General features: G+C 42.4%; 1 protein-coding gene and 1 long non-coding RNA gene across 6 annotated transcripts in view; both read left to right on the top strand.

Moving 5' to 3' along the window:
• Positions 1 to 5,094: 5,094 nt before the first annotated feature.
• On the top strand, positions 5,095 to 8,701 carry LOC145863994 (uncharacterized). The gene is made up of 2 exons (XR_014382596.1): positions 5,095 to 8,095; positions 8,308 to 8,701. It is a non-coding gene; the product is annotated as an uncharacterized LOC145863994 (long non-coding RNA).
• Positions 8,702 to 18,026: 9,325 nt separating this feature from the next.
• The window catches only part of msh3 (mutS homolog 3 (E. coli)), a 161,985-nt gene continuing 161,593 nt past the window's right edge, over positions 18,027 to 18,418 (top strand). For all 5 annotated transcript variants that reach the window (XM_045707205.2, XM_045707201.2, XM_045707200.2 and 2 more), the window contains exon 1: positions 18,027 to 18,317. Coding sequence is in view for 4 of the 5 variants with exons in the window: in XM_045707201.2 (XP_045563157.1) it covers positions 18,126 to 18,317 (192 nt within the window). In the remaining variant the exon portion in view is untranslated. The remainder of the gene's footprint in view (positions 18,318 to 18,418) is intronic.

Here is an 18,418-nt window from a genome sequence, read left to right as displayed (position 1 = left end):
ACCCCGAGAGTAATGGGCAGGTGGAGAGAGTTAACCAGGATGTGGGTAGGTTTCTGCGGTCTTTATTGCCAGGACCGGTCAGGGGAGTGGTCGGTGTTTATCCCCTGGGCAGAGATGGCCCAAAATTCCCTCCACCACTCCTCCACTAACCTGTCTCCATTTCAGTGTGTACTAGGTTATCAGCTGGTTCTGGCACCGTGGCATCAGAGCCAGATCGAGGTACATGCGGTGGATGATTGGTTTAGGCGCTTGGAGGATACCTGGAATGCTGCCTATGTACGCCTTCAACGGGCCATCAGGCGACAGAAGGCGAGCGCCGATCGCCACCATAGTGAGGCCTCGGTATATTTACCGGGAGACCGGGTCTGGCTCTCGACCCGAAACCTGCCTCTTCACCTGCCCTGCCGGAAGCTGGGTCCACGGTTTGTGGGGCCATTTAAAGTCCTGAGGAGACTGAACGAGGTATGTTATAGGTTACAGCTTCCCACTAATTATCGTATTAACCCCTCGTTCCATGTGTCACTCCTCAGGCTGGTGGTGGCTGGTCCTTTCCAGCAATCTGAGGTACGGGAGGTTCCCCCGCCCCCTCGATGGGCCCCGGCGTATACTGTGAGAACAATCATGGACTCCAGGCGTCGGGCTAGGGGTCTTCAGTACCTCGGGGATTGGGAGGGGTACGGTCCGGAGAAGAGATGCTGGGTGTTGGCGGAGGACATACTGGACCCTTCCTTGCTGATCGCCCTGCGCCTCGTCCTCCGGGTCGTCCCCAAAGCTGGTGTGGTCGCACTGCTGGAGCCGCGCGTCGGGGGGGGGGGGGGGGGTACTGTCACGACTTCCGCCGAAGTTGGTGCCTCTCCTTGTTCGGGCGGCATTCGGCGGTCATCGTCATCGGCTTTCTAGCTGCCACCAATCCATGTTTCTTTGTCCATATGTTATGTCTTGATTGTTCACACCTGGTTCCCATCTCGTTATGATTATTTCCCTATTTAAACCCTCTGGTTCTCATGATCTTTTGTGCGTTATTATTTTCCTGTTTGTCGTGTTAGTTGTGTTTTGTCAATATTGTTTATCCCTGCGTGGATTTTGACTGATGAGTTTTTCTATAGTAAAATTACTGTCACGATCGTCTAAAGGAGTAGACCAAGGCGCAGCGTACTTAACCTCTCTAGGGTATGTGGGACGAAATCGTCCCACCTACTCAACAGCCAGTGGAATCCCGTGGCGCGTTATTCAAATACCTTAGAAATGCTATTACTTCAATTTCTCAAACATATGACTATTTTACACAATTTTAAAGACAAGACTCTCGTTAATCTAACCACACTGTCCGATTTCAAAAAGGCTTTACAACGAAAGCAAAACATTAGATTATGTCAGCAGAGTACCCAGACAGAAATAATCAGACACCCATTTTTCAAGCTAGCATATAATGTCACATAAACCCAAACCACAGCTAAATGCAGCACTAACCTTTGATGATCTTCATCAGATGACAATCCTAGGACATTATGTTATACAATACATGCATGTTTTGTTCAATCAAGTTCATATTTATATCAAAAAACTGCTTTTTACATTAGCATGTGACGTTCAGAACTAGCATACCCACCGCAAACTTCCGGTGAATTTACTAAATTACTCACGATAAACGTTCACAAAAAACATAACAATTATATAAAGAATTATAGATACAGAACTCCTTTATGCAATCGCTATGTCCAATTTTAAAATAGCTTTTCGGCAAAAGCACATTTTGCAATATTCTGAGTAGATAGCCCAGCCATCATGGGCTAGCTATTTAGACACCCACCAAGTTTGGCCCTCACCAAACTCCAATTTACTATTAGAAAAATTTGATTACCTTTGCTGTTCTTCGTCAGAATGCACTCCCAGGACTGCTACTTCAATAACAAATGTTGGTTTGGTTCAAAATAATCCATAGTTATGTTCAAATATCCTCTGTTTTGTTTGTGCGTTCAAGACACTATCTGAAGGGTGACGAAGGGTGACGCGCCCGACGCGTTTCGTGACAAAAAAATTCTAAATATTCCATTACCGTACTTTGAAGCATGTCAACCGCTGTTTAAAATAAATTTTTATGCGATTTTTCTCGTAAAAAAGCGATAATATTCCGCCCGGGAAACCCTGTTTTAGTTCAAAGACGGAAAAATAAAAACATGGTGTCGCCTCGTGCACGCGCCTCAGTCTCATTTTTCTCTGATCGACCATTATCCAAATGCGCTAGTGTTTTTCAGCCAGGGTCTGCAAAGACATCATTCACCGGTTTGCCGCCTTCTGAGAGCCTATGGGAGCCGTAGGAAGTGTCACGTTACAGCAGAGATCCTCAGTTTTCAATAAAGAGAGTGTAGAAGCCCAAGAAATGCTCAGACAGGCCACTTCCTGTAAGGAATCTTCTCAGGTTTTTGCCTGCCATATGAGTTCTGTTATACCCACAGACACCATTCAAACAGTTTTAGAAACGTTAGGGTGTTTTCTATCCAAAGCCAATAATTATATGCATATTCTAGTTTCTGGGCAGTAGTAATAACCAGATTAAATCGGGTATGTTTTTTATCGGGCCGTGCAAATACTGCCCCCTACCCTAGAGAGGTTAAAGTTCCACATGTTTAATAAATATGAAACTCGCCAAAACAATATAGGCGAAAACGAAGCGTGACGTTCTGGGCTGCTCTCATGCAGCTACACAAACACAAGATCCCACAAAACACAGGTGGGAAAAGGCTGCCTAAGTATGATTCCTAATCAGAGACAACGATAGACAGCTGCCTCTGATTAGGAACCATACTCGGCCCAAAACAAAGAAATACAAAAACATAGAAAAAGGAACATAGAACGCCCACCCTAGTCACACCCTGGCCTAACCAAAATAGAGAACAAAAACCCTCTCTATGGCCAGGACGTGACAAATACGTTTTACTCAGTTCGGTGTCCTGCACTTGACTCTATTCCTCATCTTCACTATACTGACACTGACAAGATCGCAGAACTTTATGCATTTTATTCCACAAAAATATTTTGAGAACAAAAAATGTATTTGAAAACAAAACTACAATTTCATTTCGCCATTTTTTGAGTGTCAGTTTGGATACAACCAATACTGTTCAGCCTTTCTTTTCGACACAAAGGAAGTCATAGCGGACACCTATGAAGGACTGTGTGATGGCATCTCAGGTAAGCAGCACTGGGCGTTCATCCGTCCAACTTCTACATAGCTAGTAGTTAGCTCCTACGATTAAGTGACGGTTCATAAATTCTACTATATTACATAGATACATACAGTCGTGGCCAAAAGTTTTGAGAATGACACAAATATTAATTTTCACAAACTTTGCTGCTTCAGTGTCTTTAGATATTTTTGTCAGATGTTACAATGGAATACTGAAGTATAATTATAAGCATTTCATAAGTGTCAAAGGCTTTTATTGACAATTAGATGAAGTTGATGCAAAGAGTCAATATTTGCAGTGTTGACCCTTCTTTTTCAAGACCTCTGCAATCCGCCCTGGCATGCTGTCAATTCACTTCTGGGCCACATCCTGACTGGTGGCAGCCCATTCTTGCATAATCAATGCTTGGAGTTTGTCAGAATTTGTGGGTTTTTGTTTGTCCACCCACCTCTCAAGTTCTCAATGGGATTAAGGTCTGGGGAGTTTCCTGGCCATGGACCCAAAATATCGATGTTTTGTTCCCCGAGCCACTTAGTTATCACTTTTTCCTTATGGCAAGGTGCTCCATCATGCTGGAAAAGGCATTGTTCGTCCCTTAACCTGTTATGGCTAGGGGGCAGTATTTTCACGGCTGGATAAAAAACGTACCCGATTTAATCTGGTTACCACTCCTACCCAGTAACTAGAATATGCATATACTTATTACATATGGATAGAAAACACCCTGAAGTTTCTAAAACTGTTTGAATGGTGTCTGTGAGTATAACAGAACTCATTTGGCAGGCAAAAACCTGACAAGGTTTCAGGCAGGAAGTGGCCTGTCTGACAAGGTGTCGTTCTTCTTGTCTCTGTTTATTGAAGAGTGAGGATCTTAGCTGTCCCGTGACACTTCCTACGGCTGCCATAGGGTCTCAGAAGGCGGTAAAAAGCTGAATCGTGGCTTTGCAGGCTCTGGCTGAAAAAAAGTAGCGCGTTTGGGTAGTGGCTGGTTACAGTACTGTGAGACTCAGGCTCGTGCCCGCGTCGACCGAAAGCTTTGTTTTCTTTCCTCTGTTTAGCTAAAAGGAGATTCCCGGTCGGAATATTATCGCTATTTTACGAGAAAAATGGCATAAAAATTGATTTTAAACAGCGATTGACATGCTTCGAAGTATGGTAATGGGATATTTAGATTTTTTTTGTCACGAATTGCGCCATGCGCGCGACCCTGATTTACCATTTCAGATAGTGTCTGGGACGCACGAACAAAACGCCGCTATTCGGATATAACGATGGATTATTTTGGACCAAACCAACATTTGTTATTGAAGTAGCAGTCCTGGGAGTGCATTCTGACGAAGACAACAAAAGGTAATCAAACTTTTATAATAGTAAACCTGATATTGGTTAGTGCTAAACTTGCCGGGTGTCTAAATAGCTAGCCCGTGATGCCTGGGCTATGTACTTAGAATATTGCAAAATGTGCTTTCACCAAAAAGCTATTTTAAAATCGGACATATCGAGTGCATAGAGGAGTTCTGTATCTATAATTCTTAAAATAATTGTTATGCTTTTTGTGAACGTTTATCGTGAGTAATTTAGTAAATTCTTAGTGAATTCGCCGGAAGTTTCCGGGGGGTATGCTAGTTCTGAACGTCACATGCTAATGTAAAAAGCTGGTTTTTGATATAAATATGAACTTGATTGAACAAAACATGCATGTATTGTATAACATAATGTCCTAGGGTTGTCATCTGATGAAGATCATCAAAGGTTAGTGCTGCATTTAGCTGTCTTCTGGGTTTTTGTGAGATTATATGCTAGCTTGAAAAATGGGTTTCTGATTATTTCTGGCTTGGTACTCTGCTGACATAATCTAATGTTTTGCTTTCGTTGTAAAGCCTTTTTGAAATCGGACAGTGTGGTTAGATAAAGGAGAGTCTTATCTTTAAAATGCTGTGAAATAGTCATATGTTTGAAAAATTGAAGTTTTTGTATTTTTGAGGAATTTGTCATTCGCGCCACGCCTATCATTGGATATTGGAGCAGGTGTTCCGCTAGCGGAACGTCTAGATGTAAGAGGCTAACTGTTCCTGGATGGTTGGGAGAAGTTGCTCTCGGAGGATGTGTTGGTACCATTCTTTATTCATGGCTGTGTTCTTAGGCAAAATTGTGAGGGAGCCCACTCCCTTGGCTGAGAAGCAACCCCACACATGAATGGTCTCAGGATGCTTTAGTGTTGGCATGACACAGGACTGATGGTAGCGCTCACCTTGTCTTCTCCAGACAAGCTTTTTTCCGGATGCCCTAAACAATCGGAAAGGGGATTCATCAGAGAAAATGACTTTACCCCAGTCCTCAGCAGTCCAATCCCTATACTTTTTGCAGAATATCAGTCTGTCCCTGATGTTTTTCCTGGAGAGAAGTGGCTTCTTTGCTGCCCTTCTTGACACCAGGCCATCCTCAAAGTCTTCGCCTCACTGTGCATGCAGATGTACTCACACCTGCCTGCTGCCATTCCTGAGCAAGCTCTGTACTGGTGTTGCCCCAAGCTGAATCAACTTTAGGAGACGGTCCTGGCCGCTTGACTTTCTTGGGCGCCCTGAAGCCTTCTTCACAACAATTGAACCGCTCTCCTTGAAGTTCTTGACGATCCGATAAATGGTTTATTTAGGTGCAATCTTACTGGCAGCAATATCCTTGCCTGTGAAGCCCTTTTTGTGCAAAGCATTGATGACGGCAAGTGTTTCCTTGCAGGTAACCATGGTTGACAGAGGAAGAACAATGATTCCAAGCACCACTCTCCTTTTGAAGCTTCCAGTCTGTTATTCGAACTCAATCAGCATGACAGTGATCTCCAGCCTTGTCCTCGTCAACACTCACATCTGTGTTAACGAGAGAATCACTGACATGATGTCAGCTTGTCCTTTTGTGGCAGGGATGAAATACAGTGGAAATGTTTTTGGGGGATTCAGTTCATTTGCATGGCAAAGAGGGACTTTGCAATTAATTGCAATTCATCTGATCACTCTTCAAAACATTCTGGAGTATATGCAAATTGCTATCATACAAATTGAGGCAGCAGACTTTGTGAAAATTAATATTTGTGTCATTCTCAAAACTTTTGGCCACGACTGTACATACCGTAGAATGATAAATCATGCAATTTATTATTCTCAAGATAACCAAAAACATTTAGCTATGAACGCCTGTTCTTGCCATTTTCAGTTGAATTCATCAAACTTTCTTTCATGGCAACTCATAAGCAGGCCATGTCCTATTTGTTTCATAGTCGATATATAATCATATTTCATGACAGTGTAACGGTTAGCTTTTTTTACAGAAGGATGAAAGAATACTATTTGTCTGTCAGGGAATGCTATTCTGATATGTTAGATGAAGAGTTAGACCAGATAGTCAGGGCCATTAAGGCAAGGATGCCCCATGCGGGCTTTAGAATGGTCAAAGGAAGTCTTCAAGAAATGAGCCATCGTGTACAATAGCAAAGAGTTAGGGAGTCTTAGCAGCGTGTAGATGGTGCAGATATCATTTCCAGAATGATCTAGCTTCGTTGCATTGCTCTGCAAAAATACTCTGTTCCTGCTCCCCTGGTTAACAGGTTAAACATTTCACTTTTAATTCCAATGCTTTTTTTCAAGATACAACATTGTCATCTTTGGCGGTATAGATGGATTTTCAAGGAAGGTAAGTAATTATTTTGCATGCGTATTGCATATTTCCCATCAACTAATGAACAACCACAATACCAGCCTGGCGTTAAGCTTCCTGTGCTGTATTGACGTATCCTGAAAATGACATCTGCTGCTTTAGATTGAACGGTCATATCTCAGTTATTGTTTTCATATCTACAAAAAATAAGCTATTTTCTTTACTGCAGAGTGCGAGCTGATCAAGGGGTCGAAAATGTAGATATTGCCAGATGTTCACTGTCCGAGGAACAGGCCATGTAAGCTTTATTGCTGGCAAAAGTGTCCATAACCAGAGGTAATTAATTAAACTGTTCTGTGTTCTTTTTCTCTCTTCCTCTCTGCCTGTCTTGTTGTACATGGAACCTGTCTCACATGCATTAATTAAAAAACCCTTAAGATGTCAGCTGCTAATTTTCAGATTTATACCACATAAACACTCAGCCATTTTCACTGGACTATCAAGCCCCTGTTGCTGCCAAGTCTTGATTTCACTGGGGGTTAGCCTTGCAATAACCAAGTGGTGAGACACATAGCCCTCTATATTTAAATCTTTCAGGTACACTCAGATAGGTGTCTGCGTCACATAGCCTGCGCCACATAGTCAGTAACCACACAGAGGCACACACAACTTACATTTCTATAACCTCGGACCCACCTCAATGTTCACTATTCATGGAGGAAGACCACAGGACCAGAGATTAGGTTCCTCCCCCCACAACCTTTTATTTCTCTCTGTTAAGAGTGGAACGCTTATGGGGAGATGTTTGGAGTGCTGTGACATGTCAGTACTACAACTTGCTGCACAGTTTGGAGGAAGAAGGCTACCTTGACCTTTCGAATTCTATCCACCTCTTCTGTGTGGGATATGTGTTACTACCTCATCTGCGGGCAGATCTGCAGCATTTCACAGAGTTGGAATAATCTCGCTTTAAGTACAGAGGCAAACCTGACACCTCACCAGCTGTTGCTGGTGGATTCAAATGATCAAGTCATCATCAAGCTTCAAGTGGTATGTATGTATTTATTTGTGATCTGGTAATGTAAAAGTCTAATAAAGACATTATCTTCTATTGTTTGTCCTCATGTGTCTGTTTTTCAGGATAAAGTACTCCACTTAGTGGGGACACCAGGTGAGACTACACACAGTTATATCAGCTGTGTTGGGGAACCCCTCCCGCATCTGAACTGGCTGACACAGAGGGCACAGCATGATCATAGGTGAGAGGTCACTTGGTCGGGTCAACAGGAAGTATTATTAAAGAGATGCTTTACATTGAAATACAGATAGAGATGTAGTAGTCCCAGAGCTAATGATCCAAGGTCAGTTTTGCATTTCACCGCCTGACGATTATAATGACTGACAGGGTTAGCATGATTAAGCTTTGTTTTTTTTTATTCTATCTCTCTATCCATCTGTCTCTCGTCTGCAGGTATGTTTTGATGTGAGAGAGGAAGCCAGTCCCGTCAACGCCACCTCACCCGCTCTTAAGATAAACTTCAGGCCGACTGGGAGCCCAAGGCTGGTTAGGAGACACCGCTAGAAACACTATGTAATTGTGATGAACTGAGAGAATATTAGGGTAGCACTGTAATTCATTAATTATATTCTGTCTTCCCTGCACCTCTGTTTAACCTCTTTACTTTTCTCTCTTCTACACCTCTCCCCACCTACTCTTTGTTTTTCTTTTTTTTATAATGCACACCATATGTGCATTGAAGTAGATTGAACTTGTATTTATAATATATTACAATTATTATATGTATAATGCATGTATTTATAACACCTGGTTAATGAACTTTCAATAAAGCGTTTCACATTCTCCACTGGTTGAATTGAAGTATCTCATTGAAATACTACACCTATCCTGTGTCCTCATTAATGCAGACCAAGGGAGTTAGATATGCATAGGAAGTGTAGTGTACTGTTCTTTTTCCTCTTCTGTATATATGAATTACAAATCAGCCTTTACTAAAATCATGTTTCTAGTCTATTGCATAGTTTCAATGTGTAATCATTGATGTCCCAGGAGCAGGAGTGGTAAACACTGTTGAAGTGAATAATTGTAATATATACATGCAGACACAGCATCATTCAAAGAATGGAGTTTGAAACACCTGGTATTGGATATGACTGAAGTATTATTAAAGATGCTTTACATAGAAATACAGATAGATGTAGTAGTCCCAGAGTTAATGATCCAAGGTCAATTTTGCATTTCACCTCCTGAAGGTGCGGTTCAGGTGAGCCGAACCACACCTTTATTTGCTATGGAAGAGTACATGATCAGTGAATATATTCAATGTACAGGCTAGTGTGGGGATCTCATGCGTGGTAATAACTACAGTACATGTATACAGGACTTGCATCCATGGCACAATAAAGCTATTATATTATTCTCAATCCATAGGCTTCATTAATGCCATTCAGACTTGAAGTCGACACAACAACTATGATAGCTGAGGCTCATAGGTTCTGAACTAATATTCATACCAAACGTTTTAGGGTCCATACACAGATCGGCTACATACTGTAGCTAGCTGCACATCCATAGGCATAAAGTTATTTTTATCCTCCACTACACAATAGGCAAATAGATAGTTAGCTAGCTATGTTACTTCAGCTGCATTGCATGGCAAATATACTGCAAAAAATAATAAAGGGAACACTAAAATAACACATCTTAGATCTGAATGAATGAAATAATCTTATTAAATACTTTTTTATTTTCTTTCTGACAGGATGAGGTCAATATCCTTCCATGATACCTGGGCCAGGTCGATTACAAAGTAGAGGTCGACCGATTATGATTTTTCAACACCGATACCGATTATTGGAGGACCAAAAAGCCGATACCGATTAATCGGCCGACTATTATTATGATTTTTATAATATGTATGTATATATATATATATACTGCTCAAAAAATAAAGGGAACACTTAAACAACACATCCTAGATCTGAATGAAAGAAATAATCTTATTAAATACTTTTTTCTTTACATAGTTGAATGTGCTGACAACAAAATCACACAAAAATAATCAATGGAAATCCAATTTATCAACCCATGGAGGTCTGGATTTTGAGTCACACTCAAAATTAAAGTGGAAAACCACACTACAGGCTGATCCAACTTTGATGTAATGTCCTTAAAACAAGTCAAAATGAGGCTCAGTAGTGTGTGTGGCCTCCACGTGCCTGTATGACCTCCCTACAACGCCTGGGCATGCTCCTGATGAGGTGGCGGATGGTCTCCTGAGGGATCTCCTCCCAGACCTGGACTAAAGCATCCGCCAACTCCTGGACAGTCTGTGGTGCAACGTGGCGTTGGTGGATGGAGCGAGACATGATGTCCCAGATGTGCTCAATTGGATTCAGGTCTGGGGAACGGGCAGGCCAGTCCATAGCATCAATGCCTTCCTCTTGCAGGAACTGCTGACACACTCCAGCCACATGAGGTCTAGCATTGTCTTGCATTAGGAGGAACCCAGGGCCAACCGCACCAGCATATGGTCTCACAAGGGGTCTGAGGATCTCATCTCGGTACCTAATGGCAGTCAGGCTACCTCTGGCGAGCACATGGAGGGCTGTGCGGCCCCCCAAAGAAATGCCACCCCTCACCATGACTGACCCACCGCCAAACTGGTCATGCTGGAGGATGTTGCAGGCAGCAGAACGTTCTCCACGGCGTCTCCAGACTCTGTCAAGTCTGTCACATGCTCAGTGTGAACCTGCTTTCATCTGTGAAGAGCACAGGGCGCCAGTGGCGAATTTGCCAATCTTGGTGTTCTCTGGCAAATGCCAAACGTCCTGCACGGTGTTGGGCTGTAAGCACAACCCCCACCTGTGGACGTTGGGCCCTCATACCACCCTCATGGAGTCTGTTTCTGACCGTTTGAGCAGACACATGCACATTTGTGGCCTGCTGGAGGTCATTTAGCAGGGCTCTGGCAGTGCTCCACCTGCTCCTCCTTGCACAAAGGCGGAGGTAGCGGTCCTGCTGCTGGGTTGTTGCCCTCCTACGGCCTCCTCCACGTCTCCTGATGTACTGGCCTGTCTGCTGGTAGCGCCTCCATGCTCTGGACACTACGCTGACAGACACAGCAAACCTTCTTGCCACAGCTCGCATTGATGTGCCATCCTGGATGAGCTGCACTACCTGAGCCACTTGTGTGGGTTGTAGACTCCGTCTCATGCTACCACTAGAGTGAAAGCACCACCAGCATTAAAAAGTGACCAAAACATCAGCCAGGAAGCAAAGGAGTTGAGAAGTGGTCTGTGGTCCCCACCTGCAGAACCACTCCTTTATTGGGGGTGTCTTGCTAATTGCCTAGAATTTCCACCTGTTGTCTATTCCATTTGCACAACAGCATGTGACATTTATTGTCAATCAGTGTTGCTTCCTAAGTGGACAGTTTGATTTCACAGAAGTGTGATTGACTTGGAGTTACATTGTGTTGTTTAAGTGTTCCCTTTATTTTTTTGAGCAGTATAAGCAAGGCAAGCTAACACAATTGTACATTCAATTTGCAGTAAATGCTTTAGCTAGCTAGATTCTTTACATCCACTGTTTCACAAGATGACAGCCCGGTTTTCTCAGGAGTCCCTAAAACATTAAACAACACAAATTACAATTTCATACTCATAACACTAGCTAGCTAGCTGGCTAGTCAGCTAACTTGCTAAATAGCGATTTTCGTAAATTAACTTTATGACAAAAGAATATGCACAATCGTTTCACTCTACATTTACTAACATATTCCTCTGAATTGTACATTTTTTGCTTGACTCATTATGACATTTTAATTACTTACATTTGCTTCCACCATAATGTTTTGTCAGCCTCCTTTGCTGAAGAAAGTCACCAGTGATGGATGGCTCGTGTGAAATTCGTCATTGGAACCACTCGATGTGATTGGTCAGATGAAAACCTTGGGACCAAAATGCATAATGAGTGCTCTAACTCCCCCTTGCGGTGGTTTGGAGCAATGAAGCCGTGACGCTGGATACCTCTAAGTCCCGCGGTGTAAGCTCGCAACTTTTAAAGGAGGAACCACTGTACAAGACAATGGGCGCTCTTGCTCCCGCGCCATGGGATACAGTTCTACCGTGACAGAGCTAAGGCGAGCACACCATGTTGTTTCACTATTTAAACAGATATTCAACTGACTAACAGGCCAGACACAGTAGGTTATAAACACACAATAACACACGTGACCCATGACTGTATCAATATTCTAAAGATATTATAGTCCACATATAATATTATTTAATAATATATGATAATACACACCATTAAGCTGACACTTTTAAGTGTCTTAGTCACACGACTTAGTCATGCGTAGCTTAACCTCTTTCTAAATATGTTGGAAAACAAATTGCTTTAACAAATCATTTTTAAATTATTTTCCAAATAAACATTATGGAAAAACCCACATTTTATTGGTGTGACATGCGTCATCTAACTGTGATAGCGCCAAGGTGAATCTCATTATTGGTGGGTGGGGATTTCCCTATATATTTCCAGTGTTTCCCAGTGGTCAGAAGATTCCCATTATTTGTAAAGGTTGGCCTGCCTTGAGAGGACAAGAGAAGTGAAGGTGACTTACACCAAACTTCCAGTAATGGTAGTTGAATCGTAAGTATGGCAAAAGTATAACCTCCAGCCAGGATCAGCTCTCCTTCTCCCTGGGCATGCCTTCCTAAACCTTTGTATGTATTGCTGTTTCTAATTTAAAGTGAAAGCTAATAAGTATATATTGGTGATAGGATCATTGTATGAGCGTTAGCGCTGAAGATTATGTGATATTACCGCGGAGTGCTCCGATGGTGATTATAGAGATGTGACTCTCTAATATTGGTGCTGAAACATATTGGTGCTTCAGAAAATAAATATGCTCTCTATTTGAAATCTATCTCAGGCAGATACAACTAATTGCATTAGGCTGTATCAAAGGCTTTGTGATTCATTGGCCAGTCAATTCAAGTGTGATAATGCCAAGCTGGATCAAAATGCTTTCTTACTGTTCACTTGGAAATGAATTAGGAAACATGGCATCACTTTGTACTTCCATAATAAATGCTATGTAATTACAGTCTAGCGATATTGGTTATTACATAACCACACAACTCCAGCCAACATGTTTCAGAACAATGTTGATACTGCATTTATTACTGTGTACTAGTTATATAGGTTTGAGGCCAGCTTGATGCAGTGTGACTAGATCCGCTGCCATTACTACTTACATGGGCATCCATCTCACAACTGCTAAATTATTATGGATTGATAAGTGATTTGTAGTGAACCGCATAGTTTTAAGTAATAGATTTTTGAATACATTTCACTTTCAAACCATAGACCTCCTTCATGTAAATCACTCATTAATGTGCAAAAACCTTCCTCAAACATGAATGCTTATTGTCAGAAAAATCCATATTCCTCCTACCCCTGGGCGAGATCAGGCAACATAAAGTTCACTCCCACTGCTATATGCTGATGACACCCAGCTCTACCTCTCCACCAAACCCACCACTCCCCTCCCTCATCAGCTGCCTTCAGGACATCCAGAGCTGGATGAGCACAAACCTCCTCAAACTCAACAGCAACAAGACAGAGGTCATGCTCATCGGCTCTAAATCCACTCTCTCCAAGCATCACCACAGATGGTTTCCCCGTCCCTCTGTAAACACGTCAAAAGTCTCCCTGGATAGTTCCCTCTCTTTCAAACCCCACATAAAAACCAGCACCTGGACAGCATTCCTCCACCTCCGCAATATCTCCAGGCTCCACCCCTCACTGTCACACTCCAGCACCGAAACCCTCATCCATGCCTTGGTTACTTCCTGACTAGACTAGTGTAACACTCTCCTCACCAGATCCCCACCAACCTCATCAACAGACTTACAACTGGTTCTGAACTCCGCAGCCAGAATCCACACCAGCACCAGATCAACTGAACAAATCAAACCAATCCTGGCTCCATGTGCAACCCTGTATTAACGTTAAAATACTCCTTCTCACCTACAAAGCCCTCCACAACCTGGCACCCACCTACCTCTCTGATCTCCTCCCAATCTATGCTCCCTCCCTCCCTCTCCTCCTCTTCTGGTCTTGTCTCCCTCCATTCCACAATGGGTGCCGGGGCCCTTAGCTCTTATTCCCAACCCTACCACCTTAAAACAAACCCTAACCCTAAACTGGGTAGCCTACCACCTTAAACCAAACCCTTACCCTAAACCGGGTTTGTATCCTCTTCCCAACACCTCCCTCTTTTTATCTGGTCCTTTGATTTTAGATTGTTTCGATTTTATATTGTTGTTGATCGATGCACTTGATTTTATGACTTCATGTATAGCATTTCATTTTATGTAGGCCTACTTTTAATGCAAGATGCCCTTGAGTGTCCTAAAAGACATCTGCCAAATTAAAATGAATTATTATTTTTAGTAGTAGTGAATCTGGATAAAAACACCCCAAAAAAGATGTAATTGGCCAGTTATCAAATAAAATGTTATTAGTCACATGCGCCGAACACAAAAGGTGTAGATCTTAGTGAAATGCTTACTTATGAACCCCTAACCGACAGTGCAGTTTAAAAAAATATGGATAAGAATAAGAGATAAAAGTAACAAGTAATTAAAGAGCAGCAGTAAAAAATAACAATATATACAGGGGGGTGCCGGTACAGAGTCAATGTGCGGGGGCACCGGTTAGTTGAGGTAGTATATACACATGTAGGAAAAGTTAATTAAAGTTACTATGCATAGATGACAACAGAGAGAGGCAGTGCAATGCGAATAGTCTGGGTAGCCATTTGACTAGATGTTCAGGAGTCTTATGACTTGGGGGTAGAAGCTATTTAGAAGCCTCTTGGACCTAGACTTGGCACTCCGGTACCACTTGCCGTGTGGTAGCAGGGAGAACAGTCTATGACTAGGGTTGCTGGAGTCTATGACAATTTTTAGGGCCTTCCTCTGACACCGCCTGGTATAGAGGTCCTGGATGGCAGGAAGCTTGGCTTCAGTGATGTACTGGGCCGTTTGCACTACCCTCTGTAGTGCCTTGCGGTCGGAGGCCGAGCAGTTGCCATACCAGGCAATGATGCAACCAGTCAGGATGCTCTCGATGGTGCAGCTGTAGAACCTTTTGAGGATCTGAGGACCGATGCCAAATCATTTCAGTCTCCTGAGGGGGGAATAGGTTTGGTCGTGCCCGCTTCACGACTGTATAGGCTGTCTCCCTATAGGCTGTCTCATTGTTGTCGGTGATCAGGCCTATCACTGTTGTGTCATCGGCAAATTGAATGATCGTGTTGGAGTTGTGCCTGGCCGTGCAGTCATGAGTGAACAGGGAGTACAGGAGGGGGCTGAGCACGCACCCCTGAGGAGCTCCTGTGTTGAGGATCAGAGTGGCGGATTTGTTGTTATCTACCCTTACCACCTGGGGGCGGCCTGTCAGGAAGTCCAGGATCCAGTTTCAGAGGGAGGTGTTTAGTCCCAGGGTCCTTAGGTTTGAGGGCACTATGGTGATGAACGCTGAGCTGTAGTCAATGAATAGCATTCACACATAGGTGTTCCTTTTGTCCAGGTGGGAAAGGGCAGTGTGGAGTGCAATAGAGATGGCATCATCTGTGGATCTGTTGGGGCGGTATGCAAATTGGAGTGGGTCTAGGGTTTCTGGGATGATGGTGTTGATGTGAGCCATGACCAGCCTTTCAAAGCACTTCGTGGCTACAGACATGAGTGCTACGAGTCGGTAGTCATTTAGGCAGGTTACCTTAGTGTTCTTGGGCACAGGCACTATGGTGGTCTGCTTAAAACATGTTGGTATTATCAGTTAATATCATTATTTAAATAATACTCTTACTTTAAAAATAATCCAGTGGGAAACAGTCTTATTTGAAATGAGGAATATATCATATTTTTCTGACTAACTAATGATTCCTGTGGAAAGACGCATTATTGAATGGAGAGGTGAAAGTGATAGAGCAATTATCAACATTTCACATCTGAATGTAGGACTACATTTTTTTATGTTGGAATAAACATTAATCAGAGAATTCATACCTTTACCCTTCAGCACCACTGTGCAAAACAAGTTATAGACAGAGACACTGCGCTTATAACCAGCAGCTTTGAGTCGGCGGGTGTTGCAGGAGGTATTAAGTGAACACCCTTAGTTACCAATCCAGTTCTGTAATTAGAAAGGAAATCATTGTCGTTAGATGTAACTCAACTAAAAAGATTCAAGCATAACATTGTATAACTTCTGTGTTGATAAAATGCAGTTTATAGTACCGTAATTAAACATGATTTTACACTGTTGCCTGATCCTGCCTAATAAGCAGTGTTTTAAGTGGTGGATTGTTTATTCTTTATTTTACAATATTCTAATAATACAGGGGGTTAGGAAAGAAAACACTTGGCCTGGGGTCGTTCAGTTGTGCTGTGGTGCAATGTCTCCCCATTATGCTTGCACCAATCCAATGCTTTTAAATGCATGAGGTGAAATGAAAGTGTGAACACTTCTGGATGCAGGGTATCAGAACGCATTTATTTCCCCAAAATCAATTTGTCCCCCCAATCCCCCTTTCCACTAACCCCTCAAAATCCACCAACCCCGTAGTCACATGTCCCTAATTCCACCTCTCTCTCACCCCCCACCCACCCCACCCCTTCCCTCCATTTCATACTATTACTACAGTCACAGGTAGTCCTGTAGCCACAGCAGCCTCTGTCACCAGGGCTGAGGACTTCCTTTTCATACCCTGTTCATGATAAGACACAAGGGTACCCCTGATGTTAGCCGTTATGAGGTTTCTTCCTACAACAACAAAGGTATATGAAATATTAAATTGCAACATGTAAGTGTTTCCTAGTCTTTGAGCAAGAGCCTTCAGGCCTTTTTTTTTTATCTAACTGGATGGTAATTAGCCTTTGCCAGCAAGACCAAGCCCTTGGTCATTGTAGTAGGAGCCAGTCTTTTCATTATACTGCACTCTGAAGCATATGAAAAGCACTTAAAGCTGCAATCAGCAGTAGAAAGAATAAAGCATCTACCATGTTCCTGTTTGGTTAAAAAGCTATGGAACGAGGCTGGAGAAATGTTACCAATCAAATTCATAGCAAGGACTATGGATGCAAGGACTGACCATCAATGTTACAGCTTGAGGCTATACAGTGTTTGTGTACATTTACTTTGTTAACAAACATTGGAGTAAAACAGGCTTTTATTTTGGGTTCTGGTGGGGTATGACAGTTGAAATAAGCTCACAAGGCATTTATAAGTTATATATTCAAGACTCAATGGGTATATATCATTAATTTAAAAGTCCAAAAATTGAACTAGAAACGGCTGATTTCCCCTATAAAAAACAAATGACAAGTAGCTAGCTAATCTGACTAAATATTTCACCTGTTGTAGTGTTTTACTTATTCTTTTGAGACAAACATTGAAGGGAATTGTTTAACATACCTTGAGTGATGGGAGATGTCATTGCGTGGAATGGGAACAAAGAAATTATATTTAGCGTGATGAGGATAGCTAGCTAATCTTTTTATAGCTAGCTACTGTACATGCTTTAGGTGATACTAGCTATATTAGCTAGCTCAGATACTATGCAATTATGAAAATCAGCGTCTAAACAGCTCTCCAGGTTATAATTAAATCCTGCTTTTATAAAGAACCATACTTGCCAATTACATAATTCAGTTGTAGAAGAACTTTCCTTAACTGTTTAGTAAATATTGGTAAATACAGCTCAAAGACAATTTCACGCGAAACCAAGGAATTTGTCTCTAAAAACTCCCGGGAAAACTTTGGGTGTGGCTTCTATAGTGAAATGCGGACTTTCAGTTAAAATCACCATTGAAAGGGTCGCGTATTACACAGTACGATGTGTGGTTTGAATCACTTTTCAGAGGTAATGCGTACCACACGTGGCGTGTGGGATACAACATTCACCATATGAATTGTGTGATTGGTAAGATGTTTCACCTTTTAATGGGGTGATTGGTGGCTTATCCGGCAGCACCCAGCACCCTCCTGGGGCAATTTATCTTCCCTTTTTCGTCTCACAAAGTGTATTGAATTCGCACTCCTTAACAGTAGGCGATAGGTGGCGCTGTATACACTTTTCAGTTGGTTGCCATCCGCCAGTACAAATTTAAAGAAGAAGAAGCGAGGAAAAGACTCGCGTATTCGCAAATATCGAAGCTGAAACAAAGCATGCAATTAATTTTTCGTTATGCATGAGACTTTATATTCGCAAAATATCTGTGAAAATGCCTAAATCAATCAAGAAGTCCTGCACTACCCAGACATCCATAAGTAGCTACTTCGGCGGGTTGAGCAGCAGTGCCTCTGACAGAAACGTTCAATCCGGTATTATCGGTAACTCTGTTGAGCTATGTGCTGGGCTGAAACCAGGACCTAGAGGAAAGGTAAGGACACAGACAGTGCGAATGTTATTGTGTAACTGTATACAAATAAAACATTTAACTCAGACATAGCCCAATCAAAGTACATGACAGAGTTGTGAGAA

This window comes from Salmo salar, chromosome 24 (genome assembly GCF_965601325.2).
Source record: "Salmo salar chromosome 24, fSalSal1, whole genome shotgun sequence".
Lineage (NCBI taxonomy): Eukaryota > Metazoa > Chordata > Actinopteri > Salmoniformes > Salmonidae > Salmo > Salmo salar.
The sequence above is the reverse complement of the archived record's forward strand: the minus strand, read 5'-3'. Positions and strand labels throughout refer to the sequence as shown.